At 41.5% G+C, this 22,697-nt stretch overlaps 2 protein-coding genes across 2 annotated transcripts in view; both read right to left on the reverse strand.

Moving 5' to 3' along the window:
- The window catches only part of LOC129513505 (protocadherin alpha-C2), a 143,351-nt gene that overhangs the window by 84,087 nt on the left and 36,567 nt on the right, over positions 1-22,697 (reverse strand). The gene's annotated exons all lie outside the window — the stretch shown is intronic.
- LOC129513555 (protocadherin alpha-13-like) lies at positions 1,157-20,516 on the reverse strand. The gene is made up of 2 exons (XM_055331680.1): positions 18,093-20,516; positions 1,157-1,192 (listed from the first exon to the last, which is right to left on the reverse strand). Exons 1-2 carry the CDS (start codon positions 20,499-20,501, stop codon positions 1,157-1,159), a joined length of 2,445 nt encoding a protein of 814 aa, XP_055187655.1. The 5' UTR covers positions 20,502-20,516.

Raw genomic sequence — 22,697 nt, forward strand, 5'->3', positions numbered from 1 at the left:
CGTCCTCGCTCCCCCAGGACCAGGCTCCGGACTCCCGGAGAGCGCGAACCGTACGAGAGCGAGAGCCAGCCGCCCGCCACAGCGAGCTACAGGTGCACTGACCGCCCACCTTCTGCCTCCCGAATATACTGGGATCGCCCGGGACCCGCTGGCTGGAAGCTACGCTCGCCCGACTGGAGGTTTGGCAGCCGTCTGGGAAAGCCAAGCTGGCCGGTGCGGAGGGGCGCAGCGCCGCCTAGGGGTGCAGAGACGAGGTAAACCGCTCGGGCTAGGGAGGCACCGTCTCCATTCCCCGCTAGCTAGGATCTCTCGGAAATTCTGGCAGCCGGCGCCGGGCGGGGCAGGGAAGACGCCCCCAGAAACCAACGCATCTTCCGTCGAACGGCGTTTCTAAGAGCGACGCCCTCAGACGGCGCCGTCTTCACTTCCACAGCCTCTGCCTGAAGATTGCTCATAACCAGGGCTGAGCTCGGCTGGGCTTCCCCCTCGCCACTGTTGGGCAGCGCAACCTCTAGTTCCGGGGGGCTCGGACCCACAGAACCCTACAGAGCCCGCGGAGAGGGCGCACCTCCCAGAGAAACCGCGGGGCGGAGGCGGAGAGAGGCGGACTTGGGACGAGGAATGACCATGCCTTCGAAGCTTAAGGAAACGGGAGCCCCCAATCTAAGGGCTGAGGCGCATTGCAGCTGGATTGCCAGCCTCTCCGGGGCGGGTTAAAGTCTCTCTCCTTTACCTTCTTATATATACCAGGATCCAAGATTTCAATGGAGGGGACCAGCGAGGGGCAAATTGGGGTGTAGGGTCCTCCTGAAACTTCCCCGGGACCCTGGCTTTTCGAGGCACCCAGGTGGGCGAGCGCAAGGCTAACTAACTGTTCGTTTGCCTTTTTGTGGGTCAGCAGTTTCCCCTTACCCCAGGAAGGCCCTATGGGGGGAGTGCCTCGCAAGGGGCCCTTGACTGGATGAGAGAGGTTAGGAACCAGTCAACACAAGCACCTGAAACTCAGACGGACTCTCATCCCCAACAGGAGGTGCGAAGTGGAGTGGGAAGAAAGTAACTGAGGTTCTCTCCAGAGTGTAACCAGGAAAACTGTTCTGTAAATTTACTCTGTAAATATTTAGAAAGTAGCATAGGGTAGGAACTGGCTAGGAACTGGCTACATGTTCTCCGACTTCGTTTTGAGGCCGGTCTCCTGAAGGGAAATCGGTATATTGATCAGTTCTGTGAAAAATAGCGCCTATCTACAAGAAACATCTCCAAATTTCGCCTTGCACCCTACAACCTGCGGCTTTCCCGAGAGGCGAGCCGGAAAAAGATTGCCTTTCAATGACTATTAAACACTAAATTCCTTAAACTTCTTTTAGTACAATTGCAGAGTCTAAAGCCTTGGAACCAAAATTTGACAAAAGCTGAATACAGATCAAGAATTGAAGCTTTCAGGGCAAATATATTTTCTGGTCAGAAAACTGCCTCGAAGTGTTGATAATTATTGAAGCTGAATGCTGGCTACATGGGAGCTAATTACGCGAGTCTCTTAACTTTACTGTATGTTTGAATATTGTTATAATACTTTTTAAAACTGCTGATTAAAATGGGGGTAGAGGGAAGCAAGCTGTTCCAGCATTCTGGTTTTAAGACTGAAAGTGGGATTGGTGAATTCATTATGTCAGTAAGAACCAATCACCTCCTTGGGGACAGTACAAACCCAACCCCTTATCTCTCCCAGGGAAGCAGGGCAAGCAGCAACATAAGGCAATTTAAGTAATAAAGGTCCTTGACTAATTTGTCTTTCTGAGTTAAGGAACCAAGAAAATCAGTGACACAAAGTCTTGGAAAAAATTAAAGCAAAAACATGTTAGCCCAGTGAAGTGTTAGGTAGAGTCATAAGTATAGCCATCACTGGGATTCCTCATTAGGATGTGAAATAACCCATAAAAATTAAATTTATTCACAAAATTACAAACCAAAACTAATTATCTACTTCAGTGACACAGATTAGGATTTGCATTTCCTCATTTTCATTTAATGCTGCCAGCTAAGCTAACGGGTTTGGGGTGAAAGTTTATACTTTTCACTTTTCCCTTAGTAGCATATGCATCTGGAGAGACGCACTCAACTTTTGGAAGGCTGCTGATTTTAAGACCTGCGATCAAGTTTCCAGTTATACTGGGTTTAGAATTTCTCAGCTCTGTCTAGGAGGAAGTATGTGTGGGTACAAATTAGTAAATTGGGAAAAGGAAAAACTCATACTGAGAATCAACGAGGAAATCTTGACAAAAACCCATCCCCCTTCACATACCTCTCAGACTTCTGGCTTTCCCCCCTTTTCCCATTTCTGTCTAAACTGCCACTGATGGGACGCTTGGGTGGCTGAGTGGTTGAGCATCTGCCTTCGGCTCAGGTACTGATCCTGGGGTCCTGGGATGAGTCCTGCATCAGGCTCCCTGCAGAGAGCCTGCTTCTCCCTCTGCCTGTGTCTCTGCCTCTCTTTCTCTGTGTCTCTCATGAATAAATGAATGAAATCTTTTAAAAATAAAATAAAAAAATAAACTGCCACTGATGATTATTTTTAAAGGATTTAATTTCTGTCAAGCATAAGTGAATAGCACTCACCTAATAGGATTTGTCCCACCATCTGCCTCCCTATCTTTAGGCATAACTGGGATTTGTGGGGAAATAATATTTAGGAGATATTTGGGATATTTAGATATCTCAAAGATGAGTTTTTCCTTTTGTATAAGTAGGTGAACATTAAATCATAAATCAACAAAACTTCTCATTAGCAGAACCTAATATTTTATTTTGTCATTTTATGCCATGTTCCATAATTTCCCCTAATTCAGGTATTTTCAAGCTTAAATTAGGCACAAGTACAACTTTAAGTGGACTCAATACAAAAACAGTCTTGTTTTCTGCAGGGGTTCTGTAGCCAAGACTATTATTATAAAGCTCTCCCAACCAAACTTAGCCTTAAATTATAAATTCCCAAGATTTCTAGCAAATACATAAGCTCCTACCAAAGATCTCGCAGCCAAATAAGAAAATAGTAAATATGACACATACTACAGAGTTTGTCAACAAAAGTGATGAGGGATAGAAGCAGAGAAACAGTCACCTTTAGCCCAGAAGGCTGACCACTGGCCTGCATAGTTTTAATAAGGGTCAAATACATCCTTAAAGGGTCTCATGACTGCCTGTGCATCTTACTGATAGTTTATATCGAACTGAAAGTACCAGAGAAATCTTACAGAAGTAGTTTTATGAGTAGAAATTTGAAGAAACATTTATGATCTAATACTCCCTGCATGTCCTCTCCCCCTTGAGCACTAAGTATATAGCCACCAGCTTCATATAACAACAACAAAAAAAAAATGTAGCTCTTTCTGCCCATGGGTCCTGTCCCTGTCCCATACTACTTAAATAAATTACTAAGTTGTTACTAGTTGCACGTTACATTACATCTCAGGTATTTTTTTAAGATTTATTTATTCATTTATGATAGACATATATATTATATATTAATATATATTATATGTATTATATATATTATATTATATAAAGAGAGAGATAGAGAGAGAGAGAGGGGGCAGAAACACAGGCAGAGGGAGAAGCAGGCTCCTTGCCAGGAGCCCGATGCAGGACTCAATCCTGGTACTCAATCCTGGGACTCGATCCTGGGACTCGATCCTGGGACTCCAGGATCGCACCCTGGGCCAAAGGCAGGCGTTAAACCGCTGAGCCACCCAGGGATCCCCATCTCAGGAATTTCTTGGCCACTCTGCTCAACTACCCATAACAAGAGGATATTGCATTTAAGACAAAATTAAGGGGCAGCCCCGGTGGCACAGCAGTTTAGCGCCGCCTGCAGCCTGGGGTTTGATTCTGGGGACCCTGGATCGATTCCCACATCAGGCTCCCTGCATGGAGCCTGCTTCTCCCTCTGCATGTGCCTCTGCCTCTCTCTCTCTCTCTCTCTCTCTCTCTCTCTCTCTCTCTGTGTGTGTGTTTCTATGAATAAATAAATAAAATCTTTAAAAAAATAAGACAAAATTAAGATTTTATTTTATTTTATTAAATATTTTATTTATTTATTCATGAGAGACACAGAGAGAGGTAGAGACACAGCAGAAAGAGAAGCAGGATCCCCACGAGGAACCCCATATGGGACTCCATCCCAGGATTCCAGGATCACGCCCTAAGTTGAAGTCAGAGGCTCAACCACTGAGCCACCCAGGACTCCCTAAAATTAAGATTTCAAACCAGATTTTCTTAGTGCTTAAGATTATTCCTTGGGAATATATTATGTACTTAAACTGACTTAAAAGACAGGACATCAACATAATATTAAGCAAATTTTCATCCTGTAGAAGTTGATGTAGTGTCCAAATCAAGTCCCCCCAATCCCAAATCAAGTCTAGCAGAGTAGGAGTTCTTTGAGGGTAGAGGCCTCTATCCTCAAATTTTGTTTCTTAAGTATCTAGCTAGGCTCTAAAGCACTCTCAATATACAACATCCTCTGCCACTTTTTTCTTGCATCCATTACCAATAACATATTACTACAGAATTTCTTTCTCAAAATTCTAATCCTAAGGAACTAGTTTTTCTCCATGACATAATACCATATAAAGAATCTTGAATCTTTCTTCATGAATTTTCACTGACTCTATATTGTTTACTTATTACTTTTTATAATTATGTACCAATTTTTAAAAAATTACTTTTTTCTAAAAATCTTTTTCTATTTCATCTTCAAAGTGTAGCCCTCAGAACTTAAAGTCATACTCCAGGTTGATCACATCTGGTGCAAAAGAGGAGCTCTGGCCCTTTTGATGCAGGCTGGCTGGGCTCAGGGACCCCGAAGGGGTCCCAAAAGACCAGCAAAGAGGTTCTTGGCTTCACACAGGCTAGAAATCAAACACAAGCCATGGCGAAGTGAGAACAGAATTTATTGAAGATTTGTGGAGAGATCAGATACAGACAGTGTATCTGGGAGACTCAGAATGAAAAGGGAGCTTGGGGTTTAGGGTTTTGATTGAAGATGGTGGTCTGGTATAGGTGTCCCTTCAGGCATTCAGGAACTGGTCAAACATGGACAAGTGCTTAAGTGTCCTTGGTAAGTCACTTATGCTCTGGGAGCAAGGGTCTTAGTGTTATGTTAAGGTGTCTGGAGTCAGTGATCTTGGAAAATGTTAATGACAACCTTGCTCAGTCATTCCTTAGACGTTATCTGTTATGCTGAAAGACCCCCCAAAATCATTAACTCCTTGACCTTTATAAGGAAGACATACATTAAGGCACAAATAAGGTGGGGGTATAGGTCCTAGCAAGAATAGAAGCAGGAAAAGGAACAAAAAAGGGCAATTCTTTCATGCAGTCTCTTCAGTTTCCCTGTCTAGATCTAATCTTATACATGCCTTAATGTATGTTCTCCTGGTAACAGTCAAGGAGTTAATGATTTCTTCAGAGTCTTCCAGCACAACAGATAACATCTGAGGAATGACCAATCGAGGTTGTCATGAATGTTTTCCAAGACCAGAGCCTCAGTGACTTATGGAGGATGTCTAAGAACTCATCCTTGTTTTGACCAATTCCTGGATGCCTGGGGGACACATATACCAGACCATGGTCTTCAATCAAAACCCTAAACCCCAAGCAAAGGTGAAACACTCTCCTTTCTTTTCTGAGTCTCCCAGACTATCTGTATCTGCTCTCTATATAAATCTTCAATAAACTCTGCTCTTATTTCCTCCAGGCTCATGTTTGATTTCCATCCTGTAGAAGTCAAGGACCCTCTTGTCTGGTCCTGTGGGACCCTCCTCTGGATCCTTGAACCCAGCCAGCCTGAATCACTTTCATTATAAATACTACACACCAAGGAACAGAGTCTAAAATTGCATCGAACTCTTTTTTTAAAAAAAGATTTTATTTATCCATTCATGAGAGACACACACACAGAGAGAGAGAGAGAGAGGCAGAGACACAGGCAGAGGGAGAAGCAGGTTCCATGCAAGGAGCCCAATCCGGGACTCGATTCCGGGTCTCCAGGATCACACCCCGGGCTGCAGGCGGCACCAAACCGCTGCGCCACCGGGGCTGCCCGCATCTAACTCTTGAACACCTACATCATATACTTTTTTCATGATGGACTGAAAACTAAAATTCATTTCTTCTAGATGCTCTTAAGCCACAGATCCAAAAGTCCTAGACTTTTACACTTTTTCTTTTTACTCAAACTTGCTGAATATCATTGGGTTAAAGGCTAGTTCAATCACGTAATATATTTTACCTATGTGCAAATTTTGTATTGCTACATATTTGGTAAGCAGTCACACTAGATCTTCGTCTGAACTGCAGATGAAAGTTTTCATCAGGTGTAGCTGAAATGAAGGCCTACAACCATTACCAACCAATGCTCCTGACATCAGCTTAACCTGAAATAAAAATCTGACAGTCTCTTTCTGTCTCTCTCATGAGTAAATAAATAAAACCTTTAAAAATATCTGACAGTCTGTTAACATTCTTTAAAAAGGACTCTACACAAATCTCACATTATAGTTTCAAAACATGCTAAAAAATATTACTAGATCATTATAATAGATGCTTAAAAGAAATTTGATAAAAATTTGACAGCTGTCACAAAACAATGACTATTTTCATTTTAAACAGTAAAACACCAGAATCATTTCCACAAAAAATCATGAGCATAATAAGACACTTCATGTCATAGTTATTATTCAGTATTAACTTGGGTATTCTAGACAACACAAGATAAAGAAATGTGTGTGTGTGTGTGTGTGTTAGAAAGGAGGATAACATATATTGTTAGATGATAGGTTTATAGGTAATATAATTTTCCACTCCTAATATCCCAGACAATTTACGAAGAAATAATTTGAACTAGGGACACCTGGGTGGCTCAGTGGTTGAGCGTCTGCCTTGGGCTCAGGGCGTGATTCTAGGGTCCTGGGATCAAGTCTCACATCAGGCTCTCCACAGGGAGCTTGCTTCTCCCTCTGTCTCTCTCTCTCTCTCTCTCTCTCTCTCTCTCTCTCTCTCTCTTTCTCTCTCTGTCTTTCATAAATAAATAAATAAAATCTAAATAATAATATTTTGAACTAAAAAGAGTTCAGTAACATGATTAGCTTTCATCTTTGATGAAACTCTGTAAAAACATTTGAACTTCAACCATTATATATATGAAGAGAAGTTACCAAGTGCCATGAAAATTGGACCAAGATGTGAGAACACGTAAGAGTGAATTCCTGCCACTGGAGACTTGGAAAGAGCTGGTGGACTGGAGTTTTCCAGAGTGGTGCTTCATATTGAGATGCAAAACAAATGATCCCCTTGTTTGGAACTACAGGGAAGCAAAATATGCCACCCCAAAATGTCTCTTTGGCTAGTGTATTATTTTGGACTGGTTATTTTTTTCCAAGTTTTTCTAAATTCCAGTTAGCATACAGTGCAATATTAATTTCAGGTATAGAATTCAGTGGTTCAAAGTTATATATGACAACCAGCACTCATCACAGGCTGGTTATTTTTTAAATTTTTATTTATTTATTTCTTGGAAAGAGAGGGAAAGAGTACACGCGCACACAAGCAGGCTAGGTGGCAGGCAGCGGGAGACGGAGAAGCAGGCTCCTGGGTGAGCAGAGAGCCTGATGTGGAGCTCAATCCCAGGCCTCTGGGATCATGACCTGAGCCAAAGACAGATGTTTAACCGACTGAGACACCCAGGTGCTCCACAGGCTGGGTTTTTTTTTTTAAGAAACGGAAGTTTTTCATTTCTGTCTCTCCTCTAACTGCCTAAAATAATTTAGAGGACCTGCTCTGGGAAGGGAGCTATCACCATAGATAACTGCAGCATAATATGAACTAGACATGGAAGAACCTAGCAAGGCCTGTTTGATCAAAGTCCTCCCTGTCATTTTTTTCTTGGACACATTTGTTTACCAAACATTTACTCTTTCCATTCTTCCTATGAATTGCCTTCTTCTGCTTTGAAGCCTTAGGCCCTATCCTTGTCTCTTTAGTTCAGAAAGTCATATATGTACTTCATTTTGCCTAACTTTGGAATCTTTCATGTTTATGGGGATTCCCAGTAGGTATGTAATTAAATTTTATTTTCTCCTGTTAATCTGCATCATGTTAATTTAATTCTTAGAACAGCCAAAACAACTTTGAAGGATAGAGAAAAAATTTTCCTTCCCAGATCGGAACAAAAAGATGTAGGCACATAGGCTGAATCAGGCAGGATTCTCCTATAATCGTCTTTGTCAGCACAAAATATAAGAGAAAGCAAGACTAAATGTGACAGAAGAGGCAGTCTTATTTCAAGAGTGAACCTAAGGATGTATGTAGCACAGTGAAGAGAAAATTCTGGATAACAAATTGCTCTGCAGTTGCCAATTCTCATCGGTTGGAGATATGTAAAGGCTAAGGTACACACAAATCATTCTTCCAAACAGTCATAAGAAAACGTTCATGTCAATCCAGAGAAGTGCTAGCCCATCCATTTACATTCTTCACCTGCAGACAGCTAATCTTGAAGGAACTCCTTTTAAAAAATGGATGGGAAATATCAGAGAGGGTGACAGAACATGAGAGACTCCTAACTCTGGGACATGAACAAAGGGTAGTGGAAGGGGGGGTCGGTGGGGACTGGGGTGACTGGGTGATGGGCACTGAGGGGGACACTTAACAGGACAAGCACTGGGTGCCTTACTATATGTTGGCAAATTGAACTCCAATAAAAAAACATACAAAAAATTTTAAAATGAGCAATAATTAAAAATAAGTCAAAATAGGACCTCCATAAATACTTTAAGAAATATTAGAAAATAAACATGTACATCTATCTCACTGCCAGAGCCACAAGGGGATCTTTCTTGGATGTTCACTGTGAGAACTTGGTGAGATTCCTTACTACAATCCCTAGGTTTATTCTTGGGCAGAATTATTGGACTAGAGGTTAAAATAACAAGATCCAACTATATGTCATCTAGAGAAGGAACCTTTAGATTCAAAAATAAGTTGAAAGTAAAAGATGGAAAAACATATATTATGAAAATAGCATGAGCACTGGGTGTTATACTACATGTTGGCAAATCGAATTTAAATAAAAAACGTAAAAAAGAAAAAAGAAAATAGTAACCACAAGAGAGCTGCAGTGGCTATACTAATATCAGACAAAAATATTGTGAGGAGGGGATCCCTGGGTGGCTCAGCGATTTGGCCCCTGCCTCCTGGAGTCCTGGGATCCAGTCCCGCGTCGGGCTCCCGGCATGGAGCCTGCTTCTCCCTCTGCCTGTCTCTGCCTCTCTCTCTCTCTCTCTCTCTCTCTCTCTCTGTGTGTGTATGTGTGTGTGTCTATCATAAATAAATAAATAAATCTTTAAAAAAATATTGCGAGGAAAAAAGAGGGATATTTCATAATAACAAAAGAGTTGATTAGGCAATTATAACAATTATAAACGTATAGACAGTTAACAAGAGAGCCCCAAACACATAAAACAAAAGCTAATAAATGAAAGGAGAAACAGACAATTCAATTCTAATAGCTGGAGATTTTAATACTTTACTTCCAGCAATGGATAACAAGTAGGTAGATAATCAGTAACGAAATGGAAGGCTTTAAAAAACACTGTAAACTAACTAGGCCTAAAAGACATCTACAGAATACTCAACCAATTATAGCACAATATATATTTTTCTCAAGTATGCATAGAACATTCTACATAACAGGCACATACTAAGTGTCAAGCAGATAACTATGCACCAGTTATCAACACCAAGAGAGGACTCTAATACTGCTGCCCATTGCATCTTGGCGTCAGAGTTGCCAAGAAAAACACAATATAGTCAGGCAGGATGGAGCAGCATTGTACTTACATAGAGAAAAGACAGAGCAAAATCAGCTTCAGTATTGAGCATCAGTACTCCATAGCCATGGGTTTCTCCTAGAGGCTGTTGCAGAGCAATACGCCTATGTGCACCCATCTTGTGCCACAGTAGAAAGACCTTTTCCCCTCTTCTCAGAGAACAGATAAAACAGTGGAGTTGACCAGGTGCCACTTGATTCACATGCTCCAACTGGAGACAAAAGAGTTTCAGTGAGCCTGAAACAAGGAAAGATATTCTCACACAAGATGATAAGCCTAGCACAGACTGGTAGACTCCATTTCTTGGTAAGGAAGTGTCCCAACCACAAGGCCCATTCTTACATGACTGAGTGAAAGTTGAAAGACTGCACATGAGAGTGCCCTTCTCAACACTGTGCCATAAAAAAAAGCTTCAATAGATCTAAAAGGACTGATATCAAAAAAAATTAAAAAATTTAAAAAAGGACTGATATCATACAACATTTGTTCTCTGACCATAATGGAGTGAAATTAGAAATCAATAACAAAATGAAGTTTGGGGAATTGACAAATATGTGCAAATTAAATCACCTATGCCAAAATAATCAATGGGTCAAAGAAGAACAAGGAAAATTAGGAAATACTCTTAGATGAATGAAAATAAAGACACAATATATGAAAACTTATGGAATGCAACTAAAGCAGTGCTCAGAGGAAAATGTATAGTTGTGATGTTGACACTGAAAAGGAAGAAATGCCTCAAATCAATAACCTCACCTGCTACTTTAAGACACCCGAAAAATAAAAGCAAACCAAATCTAAAGCAAACAGAAGGAGGGAAATGATTAGGATTAAAGCATAAATAGATAAAGAAAAGAAAAATAGGAGAAAAGGATGACAAAGCCACAAGCTGGTTCTTTGAAAAGACCAACATAATCGACAAACCTTTACCTAGACTAACCAAAAAGCAAGAAAATGAAAAAACCAGAAATGAAAGGAGACATTACTACAGACCTTAAAGAAATAAAAGATAAGAGAATACTATGAACAACTGTATGCCAGTAAATGAGTAACTTAGATGAAACAAATTCCTAGAATACACAAATACTGAGTTTTTAAAAAGTAGAAAATCTAAATGGACCTATGAAAAGTAAAAATATTGCATTAGTAACATCAGAACTACACAGAAAACAAAAACAGGACCAAAAGGCATCATGAATGAATTCTACCAAACATTTTAATAAGCATTAATAGCAGTTCTTTTTTTAAAGATTTTATTTATTTATTCATGAGAAACACACAGAGAGAGAGGCAGAGACACAGGCAGAGGGAGAAGCAGGCTCCATGCAGGGACTCTGACATGGGACTCAACCCTGGATCCCCAGGATCAGGCCCTGGGCTGAAGGCAGCGCTAAACCGCTGAGCCACCTGGGCTGCCCTTAATAGCAGTTCTTTACAAACTCTTCCAAAGAACAGAAAAAGAGCAAGGGGCACCGGGGTGGCTCAGCTGGTTAAGCATCTGACTTGATTTCAGCTCAGGACATGATCCAGGGGTCCTGAGATGGAGCCCCACATCCATGCTTAGCATAAGGTCTGCTTGTCCTTTTCCTTCTGCTCATCCTCTCCTCTGCTTTCTTATAAATAAATAAACTCTTTTTTAAGAAGAGTAGCAAATACTTCCTGGTTCATTCTGAGGGTAATATTGCACTGATATCCAAAACCAAAGACATCACCAGAAAAGAACACCACAGACCACTACCTTGTATGAATATAAACACAAAAACACTCAATATACTAGAAAACTAAATTCAGCAATATAAAAAAGGAATTATACACTATTACCAAGTAAGAGTTATCCCAGAAATGCAAAGTTGGTTTAGCATCTGAAAATAAATAAATGTAATATATCTTACATATTAGTTTGCTCGGGTTACTATAACAAACTAAGTCACTAAGACTAGGTGACTTAACAACAGAAATTTAAAAAAAAAACAGAAATTTATTCTTTCATAATTCTGAAGGCTAGAGGGGATCCCTGGGTGGCTCAGCAGTTTGGCGCCTGCCTTTGGCCCAGGGCGCGATCCTGGAGTCCCGGGATCGAGTCCCTCGTCAGGCTCCTGGTGTAAAAGCCTGCTTCTCCGTCCTCTTGTGTCTCTGCCTCTCTCTTTCTCTCTCTACATCTATCATGAATAAATAATAAATAAATAAACAAATAAATCTTTAAAAAAATTCTGAAGGCTAGAATTCCAAGATCAATGTGTCACCAGGGTTAGCATCTTTTGAGGCTTCTTTCATTGGCTTGTAAATGGCCATCTTCTCCCTGTGTATTCACATGATCTTCCCTCTGTGTATGTTGATGATCTAATGTCCTCTTTTTCAAAAAGGTTGATTGATTGATTGGTTGATTGATTTTAGAGAGAGTATATGTGAGCAGGAGGAGGGGTAGAGTCCTAATTTCTTTTTTTAAGATCTTATTTATTTATTCATGAGAGACACAAAGAGAGAGAGGCAGAGACATAGGCAGAGAGAGAAGCATACTCCTCACAGGGAACTCGATGTGGGACTCCATCCCAGGACTACAGGATCACACCCTGAGCTGAAGGCAGACACCGAACAATTGAGCCATCCAGGCATCCCCAAGTCCTAATTTTGTAAAAGGACATCAGTCATATTGCATTAAGGTCCACCTTAATGACTTAATTAATGACTTAATTTTAACTCAATTACCTCTTTTAAAATATCTCCAAATATAATTTCAAATACATTGTGAGGTACATGGGTTGGGACACCAGCATATGAATTTTGGAGGGACACAATTCAGCCCACAGTGATATATCTGATTAACATACAAAAACTACATGGTCATCTCAATACATGCAGACGAATCATTTGACAAAATCCAACACAACTTAAAAATAGAATCAGCCAACAGACTAGGAACAGAAGGGAATTTCCTCATCCTGATCCGAGCATTCATGAAACAAAGAATGGAAAACAGAAGAGAAACAATGAAGCTAAAAGCTGGTTCCTTGAAAGATCAACAAAACTGACAAAACTTTAGCAAGATTGACCAAGAGAAAGAGCCACAAGACTAAAATTACCAAAACCAAAAATGAAAGAGGGGTTATTATTATTGACCTACTGAAAAGTAACATTATAGTTACAGGTGAAAAACTGTTCTTTTGCTCCAAGGCCAGCAACAAGTCAGGAATGTTTTCTCTAACCATTTCTATTCAACATTGCACTAGTGGCTCTAGCTAACACAATCAGGCAAGAATAAAAATCTAAGACATTCAAATGAAATGGGAGTAAGATTAAAACTATCTTTACTTCCAGATGACATGCCCTTGTACATTGAAAATCCTAAAGAATCCACTAAAAGCTAAATAAATGACATCAGTGTGGTTATAGGATAAAAGATTAATATAAAAATCCATCTGTTATATTTTACACACTAACCATTGTAAAAATGAACCAACAAAAAATGAAATAAAACAATTCCATTTACAATAGCATCATAAATCTAAAATATTAAGGAATAAATTTAACAAAAGAAATATAAAATGTGTACTCTGAAAACTACACAACATTATTAAAATAAATTAAAGATCTAAACAAATAGGGGAGAAATCCCATGTTCATGGATCAGAAGATCTTATGTTTTTAACATGGCAATATTGCCCAAATGGATCTATAGATTTAACATACTCCCTTCAAAAGTAAGCTAGTTTCCTTGCAGAAATTGACAAAGTGATCCAAAAATTCATATTGAAATGCAGGTCACCAGAACAGCCAAGACAATCTTGAAAAAAAGAACAAAGTTGGAGAACCAATAGTTTCTAAAACTTGCCACAAAACTACTACAATAGAGTATGATACTGAGATAAGGATAGATGTATAAATCAATTGAATAGAAACAGAATTCCAGAAATTAACTCCCACATTTATTAACCAATTGATTTTCTTTTCTTTTTTCTTTTTAAATATTTCATTTTAAGTAATTTCTATACTCAAATTGGGGCCCAAACTTACAAGTCAGAGATCAAGAGTCTCATGCTCTACTGACTGAGTCAGCCAGGTGTCCTTTGATCAACTGATTTTCAACAATGGTTCCCCAACAGGGAAATAATAGTTCTTTCAAAAAATGATGCCAGGATAACTGGATATCCACTTGCAAAAGTATGAAGTTGGACCAGAACCTCACACCATCTACAAATATTAATTCAAAATGTATCAAAATGATGTCAGCAAAATATCAGAATAGGAAGTTCCAGCCCTAATTCCCCCCACAAAAATACCATTAACAACAACATGTGGGCCAAAATTCCTTTATGAATTGAATTGATTGATTGAATTGAATTGATTCCTGAATCCAGTTATGATACTAAAGTTCACCAGGTGAATATAAAGCTGAAATAGCTGCACTGGGACAAATACAAAGAATAATTTTACTTTGCTCACATCAGCCCCTCACCCATGCTGGCACACCTCAGCACCAGAAAAGAACACCCTGCTTGCTACTTCACCTTGAAGGGAGAGAAGAGTATAGCATGTGTCCAGTGTATCAGCTTCTCAGAAGGCTGCCTTAAGGACTGGTTTCTATATTGCCTCAATCAGAACTGATTGAACTGGCATAGTCTGGATGCCTGGGGGCTATGGAGAACAAAAAATACTAAGGGAGCATCTCACTCCTTTGGGAAGGAGGGAGAGAGGGACATCTGGTGGCTCAGCGGTTGAACATCTGCCTTTGGCTCAGGGCATGATCCTGGGGTCCAGGGATTGAGTCCCACATCAGGCTCCCTTTGAGGAGCCTGCTTCTCTCTCTGCCTATGTCTCTGACTCTCTCTGTGTCTCTCATGAATAAATAAAATCTTTAAAACAAAAAAAAGGAAGGAGGGAGAGAAGTGAAGGTGTGTCTGGCTTTGAGGGTTTTGGAAAGCTGTCTAAGAAACTGGTATCTGTTTTACCTGACTTGGGGTGCTGACAGGAAACCAGCATACTTTGGATGCCTAATGACCACCAAGAACAAGGGAGAACAGCTCAATGCTGTAGAACCAGAAAACTGAAATGCAGCAGACAATAGAGGGAGCAAAAAGATCATTTAAAATTATCCAGTCAAAAGGAGCACTCTAGGAAACAAACTGAGGGTTGCTGGAGGGGTGGTTGGTGGGGGATAGGGTAATTGGGTGATGCACATGAAGGAGGACACTTGATGTAATGAGCACTGGGTGTTATATGTAACTGATGAGTCTCTAAATTCTATCTCTAAAACTAATAGTGCACTATACGTTAACTAAATAGAATTTAAGTTTTAAAAACTGTTTAAGGAGCAAAAAGAAAAAATAGTGAAAAGGAAGGAAGAAAGCCTGATGGGACATATGGGACTTATGGGTCACCTTTAAAAGAAACTATCACTGGAATCTCAGAAGGAGAAGAGGGAAAGGGGTAGGAAGCTTATTTAAAGAAATAATTGGAGAGAACTTCTCAAATATGGGGAAGGATCTAGACATCCAAGTTCATAAAGCGAAAAGATCACCCCAAAATGTCAATCCAAAACAATGTTCTCTAGGATGAGTTATAATAAAACTCATTAATAATGAGTTTACTCATTATTATTATATTAATATCAAACTTATTATTAAGTTTATAATAAAATAAACCAAAGACAAAGAGAGAATTTTAATAAAGAAGAACAAGAGAGAAACATTTCTCTCTTAAAAATGAACTCCCATTAGGCTATCACCAGAAACACTGCAAGCCAGGATAGAATGGGGTGATAAATTCAAAGTGCTGAAATAAAAATAAACCACCAATCAAGAATACTTTATGCAGCAAAGTTATCCTTCAGAAATTAAGGCAAGATAAAGATTTTTTTAAATACACAAAAGCTTGGGGAAATTCATCACCATTAGACTTTCCTTACAAGAAATGATGAAAGGAGTTCTTCAAGCTGAAATGAAAGGATGATAACTAGTAACATGAGAACATGAAAATATATCATATGCTAGTAAAGTGTAGAATCAGATTCACAATATCCCAACATTGTAATGTGGTAGTATAATAACCACTTTACTATAAGGGTTAAAGAACAAAAATATTTAAAATAGAACAAAAATATTACAAATAGGGTGTTAATGGATACACCCTATAAAAAGTGTCTGACACTTAATTTAATTAATGGATGTCCCATATAAAAATTAAGATCCTCCTAACTAATTATGGAGACTTTTTATAAAATCCATAAAAGAAAAATAGGCATATTTAATATAAAATATAAAAATACTTTTATATGGAAAAATGTATTATAATCGATATAAATTGCATAAGAGGAAAAATATTTGTGATATAAGTAGAAGATTAAAGTTAATATCTAATTTTACAGATAACTTTGTAAACTGAAAAAACAAAACTTTTTTTCAAATAAAAAAATGGACAAAGAATTTAAATGACATATCAAAGAAAACCAAATACAAGTAATAATGTGCTCAGTAGCTCACCTATTCAGTGGTGGTATACGGAATTAAAATTAAACTAACAATGAGATATCACTCTGGCAGAATATAAGATCATTACTGATTGTTGGTGGAATTTAAAATAACTACAAAATTCTCAGAAAGTACTCTAACAATGCATTTTAAAATTAAAATTAGGGCAGCCCGAGTAGATCAGTGGCTGAGCGCCTTTGGCCCAGGGTGTGATCCTGGAGATCTGGGATCCAGTCTTATGTCGGGCTCCCCTCCCCTCATGGAGCCTGCTTCTCCCTCTGCCTGTGTCTCTGACTCTCTCTCTGTCTCTCATGAATAAATAAATAAAATCTTTTAAAATAAATAAATAAACAAAAATTAAATAAAAATTATTAATAACCTTTGATATATCTATTCCACATCTGAAAGCGAATTTCACAGAAATAAAAGCACCAATATTTTAGAAATATGTAAATGATAGTACAGCAGGGCTTATCAGGGCAAAAGAAGACTTGAAACAAATTGCTAATCAACAGGTGAGTAACTAAATATATAAAGGATTCACCCTGCATTATGGGGTATTATACAGCTATTAAAAGTATCAGATTTGGGATCCCTGGGTGGTGCAGCGGTTTAGCGCCTGCCTTTGGCCCAGGGCGTGATCCTGGAGCCCCTGGATCGAATCCCACGTCCGGCTCCCGGTGCATGGAGCCTGCTTCTCCCTCTGCCTATGTCTCTGCCTCTCTCTCTCTCTCTCTCTGTGACTATCATAAATAAATTTAAAAAAACCTAAAAGTATCAGATTTGTGGGGATTTCCAAAGACATTGGTGATTGAAAAGTGTAAAATACATTATCTATCCTAATAAACTTTCTAAAATAAACAATAACAAAAAACCCACCAGATGTATGCACGTGTAGAGCAATTAAGTGACTGAAAATAAATAAGAGAAAATTATTGATGGGATGACCACTAGGTGTTATGCTATATGTTGGCAAATTGAACTCCAATAAAAAAATTTTAAGAGAGAGAGAAAATCATGAGCTTGTTAGTATCAGATACCTGACATGAATGGTGATGTGACTAGAAGAAAATGAGGAGGGACCAAATAAAAAGGGTTTTCATTAAATAAATGAAAATGAACTTTTAAATGACATTTTTGTCATTTTTGTCCCTAAAAGATGTCTATGAGCATACGTATAAATTTTTAATAGACATTTAAAGTGTAAAAATTCTCATTAGCCTCATTAAAGCAAACTTTTTTAAAAAAACAAACATTTTCTAAATGCTTAAGTATTCATAAAGTGTGGTTTCTTGTAAATGCTCACATAGAAAATACTTACAAACTGTAATACAAATAAAAACCCCACGAATTACCATTATAGGCAATTTATTATGCTTTTTTAACTTAAAGATTTCAATCAGAACAATTATTTGTTTGTTTAAAGAGACAGAACACGCGCGGGGAGTGGCAGAGAGAGAGAGAATCTTGAAGCAGACTCAACGACCAGAGTGAGACCCACTGGAGACTAGATCTCCCGTTCCTGAGATCAGTACCTGAGCCGAAATCAAGAGTTGAATGCTTGACTGAGCCACCCAGACGCAAGCATCTGAACAATAATTCAATCCAAGAGGTCAGTAACACTCATTAAATACCATGACGACGCACAATATTAAAGAATAAAGCTACACTGAGAACGAAGAATCTTAAATGATAAAACTGTGAATGAGCTAAAAGAGTAAAGCAGACTTTGATGCGAACTCACCTCTTTCAACTGTTCTGAGTTGTCTTCTCTTTCACCTGTTTCCCCCTTAGAACTCGCGCAGGGAGGCAGGCTGGGGCTGAAGGCCATGAGGTCGGCCTTGGGCGGGCCCTCCCCAGAGCACACCCTCTGCCGCCTCTGCTGCGAGTACGACCAGCTCCCCACCGCGCTGGAGCACACCAGCGTGGGCTTCCCCGGCTCGCACGCGCCCTCGCTGGGCGGCGCCGAGCACCGCAGCGCCGTGGACAGCAGCAGCGTGAGCACCAACAGGCTGGACACCGCGCAGATGGCGACGATCAGGTACACGTTGACGTCCACCAGCGCCGCGCCCGCGCCCGCGCCCGCGCCCGCGCCGCCCGCCAACACCCGCGACGACGGCCTGGGCGCCTGGCCGCTCTCCACCAGCGACAGCAGCACAGTGGCCGTGGCCGTCAGCGCCGGCTCGCCGTGGTCCTTCACCAGCACCAGCAGGCGCTGGCGCGGCGCGTCCGCCTCGTCCAGGGCGCGCGTCGTGCTGATCTCGCCCGTGTACAGCGCCACGCGGAACGGGCTGCGCGCGCCCCCCGCCGCCGGCTGCAGCTCGTACGACAGCCACGCGTTGTAGCCCGAGTCCGCGTCCACCGCGCGCACCTTGGCCACCACGTGGCCCGCGCCCACCGCCCGCGACACCGGCTCGCTCAGCGCGCCGCCCCCGCCGCGCGCCCCGGGCAGCGGCAGCAGCGCGGGCGCGTTGTCGTTCTCGTCCAGCACGAACACCTGCAGCGTCACGTTGCTGCCCAGGGGAGGCACGCCCGCGTCGCGCGCGCTCACTTGGAACTGCAGCAGCTCCAGCTCCTCGTGGTCCAGCGGCTGCAGCGCGTACACCTTGCCGCTCTCCGCGTGCACCGACACGTAGCTCGACAGCGCGCGCTCGCCCACGCGCCGCTCCACCAGCGAGTAGGACACCAGCGCGTTCTCCTGCGCGTCGGCGTCGCGCGCCGACACCGTGAAGATGTGGCAGCCGGGCGGGTTGTTCTCCTTCACGAACACCGTGTACTCGGGCTGCGCGAATGCCGGCGCGTTGTCGTTCACGTCGGCCACCTCCACGGACACGCTGGCCGTGGCCGACAGCGAAGGCGAGCCTCCGTCGCGTGCGGTCACTACCAGAGCGTAGTTCGCCACGCTCTCTCTGTCCAGGGCGCTGTCCAGCACCAGCGAATAGTAATTCTTGAAGGTGGACACCAGCTTGAAGGGGCCTTGGGGTGCTAGTGAGCAGGTCACCTGCCCGTTGGCGCCAGAGTCACGGTCGGACACGCTGATCAAGGCGATGACGGTGCCCACCTGAGCATCCTCTCGCACGGGGAGTGCCAGAGAAGTGATGATAATTTCTGGGGTATTGTCATTTATATCTAGTATTTGCACCAAAATGGTACAGTGACCTGCCATTGGAATATTACTCTTGTCTGTTGCCTCCACCGATATTTCATACAACTTCTTTTCTTCGAAATCTAGTTTACCTTTTGTTCTAATTTCTCCACTATTGGGATTTATCATAAACGCATATAATACCGCAGGCGATACAGGCCTTCTAAATGAGTAGATTATGTCTCCATTCGTACCGTCATCCAGATCCGTGGCATTTAGCTTGATCACTAATGTTCCATTAAATGCGTCCTCTAACACTGTCACTTTATAAATAAATTGGTCAAATTCTGGGGCATTGTCATTCACATCCAGAATTGTTATCAGCAGCTGAACTGTGCCAGTCAGCTCCGGTTTACCCCCATCATTGGCTGTCAATAATAAACTATGCTCCTGAATTTGCTCTCTGTCCAATGATTTTTTCAACACAAGTGACAACGATGACGTTTGTTCACGATTGTTTTGTGTGTCCAAAGCGAAATACTCGTTGGGATTGATTCGGTAGGTCAAGGCCGAGTTTATTCCAATATCTGCATCGGATGCGCCATCTAGTGGAAACCGAGTTTCTGGAGGTCTAGATTCTGCAATGATAATCCTTTTTTTACTTTCAGGAAACACAGGCGGGTTGTCGTTAATATCTTTAACTTCCACTTCCACATGGAAAACCTGCAGCGGCCTGTCCACGATCACCTCCAGGTGGATGCTGCACTCCGCGCTCCGCCCGCACAGCTCCTCGCGGTCGATCCGAGAATTCACAAACAAAATGCCATTCTGCAGATTTACCTCCAGAAGGTCCCCGTGGTCTTTGGACGCCAGTCGGAAAAGGCGCGGCACCAGCTCCGCCAGCTCCAGCCCCAGGTCCTGGGCGATGCGGCCCACGAAGGTGCCGTGTTTGGTCTCCTCCGGGACCGAGTAACGGACCTGGCCGCTCGCGGGCTCCTGGACTGCGAGGAGCAGAAGCCAGAGCAACGAACTCAGGGCTCCTGGGTCTCCTCGCCAGGAAAACAGCATAGTACACTCGAAAGGATTCAAATATATCTGAAGTATATGTAATACCTTACCGCAAACTGACCCTCACCGCCTTCTATTGCGGGAAGAGTCACTAGAGGTTCTCCACTATCTGCCCAATTTTCTGCAGGAAGGAACAGAGTACCTTCTTCTGGGAAATGTTCTCAGTGAAGAGCGACACCATGTGTATGAATGTGTAACTGTAAAATAATTTGGTCTTCAAGGGATCCGTGGGTGGCGCAGCGGTTTGGCGCCTGCCTTTGGCCCAGGGCGCGATCCTGGACACCCGGGATCGAATCCCACGTCAGGCTCCCGGTGCATGGAGCCTGCTTCTCCCTCTGCCTCTCTTTCTCTCTCTCTATCATAAATAAATAAAAATTTAAAAAAAATTTGGTCTTCACATTTTCCATTGATGTAGGGGATTTTTTCCTTAGATTTTGTGATGTTTTTCACTGCAAATACGTAATTGAAGATTAAATGTCTTTCTTTCCAGAAAAGACCACCATTACCATAACCACCATTTCATCTATACATATCACTAATTAACACATTTAATTTCAAGTGAACTTTCAAAGGGGAAGTTTCAATGAACATGAAATACACAAAAAGTTCAAAATAACTGAGAATGATCATACCTCAGTAAATCACTGTATTCTGGTCTGTATAGGATGCTAGTTGAAAATCGATTGAATTCCATTTTCCACAAATATATTTTTGCAAGTGAAAAACTCTCATGCAGAAATTTTTAAAAATATTTTATTTTTGGGATCCCTGGGTGGCGCAGCGGTTTGGCGCCTGCCTTTGGCCCAGGGCGCGATCCTGGAGACCCGGGATCGAGTCCCACGTCGGGCTCCCGGTGCATGGATCCTGCTTCTCCCTCTGCCTGTGTCTCTGCCTCTCTCTCTCTCTCCCTGTGTGTGACTATCATAAATAAATAAAAATTTAAAAAAAATTTTATTTTTAAGTAATCTCTACACCCAATGTGGCTCGAACTCACAACCCTGAGATCAATATCAAGTCACATGCTCTACCAACTGAGCCAGCCAGGCACCCCCATGCAGAATTTTAAAAGAGGAATATTCTACATTCACTTTTGGAAACCAGTCTGCCTACCTGTGGTGGTTTCGGTTGGGAATATCTTTTTTCCTGCAATATTTATTTAGAACTATTCACACAACAGCCATTAACTCCAAATGAAAACATAATCAATTATAAGAATAAAACAGATGATTGTGGAAAATATTAATACATGATATACTAGATGTGTAATATCCCCAAAATATGACTGAAATGTAGATAAAATATTTGTATTTAAAGGGAGTGTCCTGTCAATGTATGAGTTTGCATGTGAGCATGTTTGTGCACAAACACGATAATTTAGACCACTAAGATATTACAATGCTTTACATTTTTCTTTGCATAAAAGATGCCAAGAACTAACATCCTATGTATCTGATGGAATTTATTTATTTTTTTTTAATTTTTTTTGTTTGTTTTATTTATTTATGATAGGCACACAGTGAGAGAGAGAGAGGCAGAGACATAGGCAGAGGGAGAAGCAGGCTCCATACACTGGGAGCCCCACGTGGGATTCGATCCCGGGTCTCCAGGATCGCGCCCTGGGCCAAAGGCAGGCGCTAAACCGCTGCGCCACCCAGGGATCCCTCTGATGGAATTTAAATTAATACCAATAATTTAAACTTCCCTCTTCTCCTCCCTATCCCTGGGGAAAACCTTACTATTATTTAAGTTGACTCTGATTTTTCCAAACATCAACAGATAAACAGAGATGTTAACACATCTTTAGCAAGAAAGAAAAGAAGGGAATATTACTTTTACCTATTGTTACAACTATCTTTACCAAGCCACAAATTTCCAGACAAAATAGTGCTATAAAAGACACAGTATAGCTCCAATAATTACCTTGCCTGTTCTGTGCACAATTCTGCAAGACACAATAGTTGAGTTTGTTTCTGCATCTTTGCTCGTCTCTGAACATTTGAGTAGAGTATTTGATATTCTCTTAACGCCATCTTCCAGTCCTGTTACATTACTTTCATTAACATAACTTTGGGGATCCCTGGGTGGCGCCGTGGTTTAGCGCCTGTCTTTGGCCCAGGGCGCGATCCTGGAGACCCGGATCGAATCCCACATCGGGCTCCCGGTGCATGGAGCCTGCTTCTCCCTCTGCCTGTGTCT

This window comes from Nyctereutes procyonoides, unplaced genomic scaffold (assembly GCF_905146905.1).
Source record: "Nyctereutes procyonoides isolate TBG_1078 unplaced genomic scaffold, NYPRO_anot_genome, whole genome shotgun sequence".
In the NCBI taxonomy this organism is placed as follows: domain Eukaryota; kingdom Metazoa; phylum Chordata; class Mammalia; order Carnivora; family Canidae; genus Nyctereutes; species Nyctereutes procyonoides.

Excerpts from the sequence above, each read along its gene's own strand:
- LOC129513555 (XM_055331680.1), bottom strand. The coding sequence starts at position 20,501 with ATGCTGTTTTCCTGGCGAGGAGACCCAGGAGCCCTGAGTTCGTTGCTC. Across the intron at positions 1,193-18,092 it reads ACTCAGAACAGTTGAAAGAG|GAGACCGGCCTCAAAACGAA; the intron begins GTGAGTTCGCAT and ends ATTTCCCTTCAG.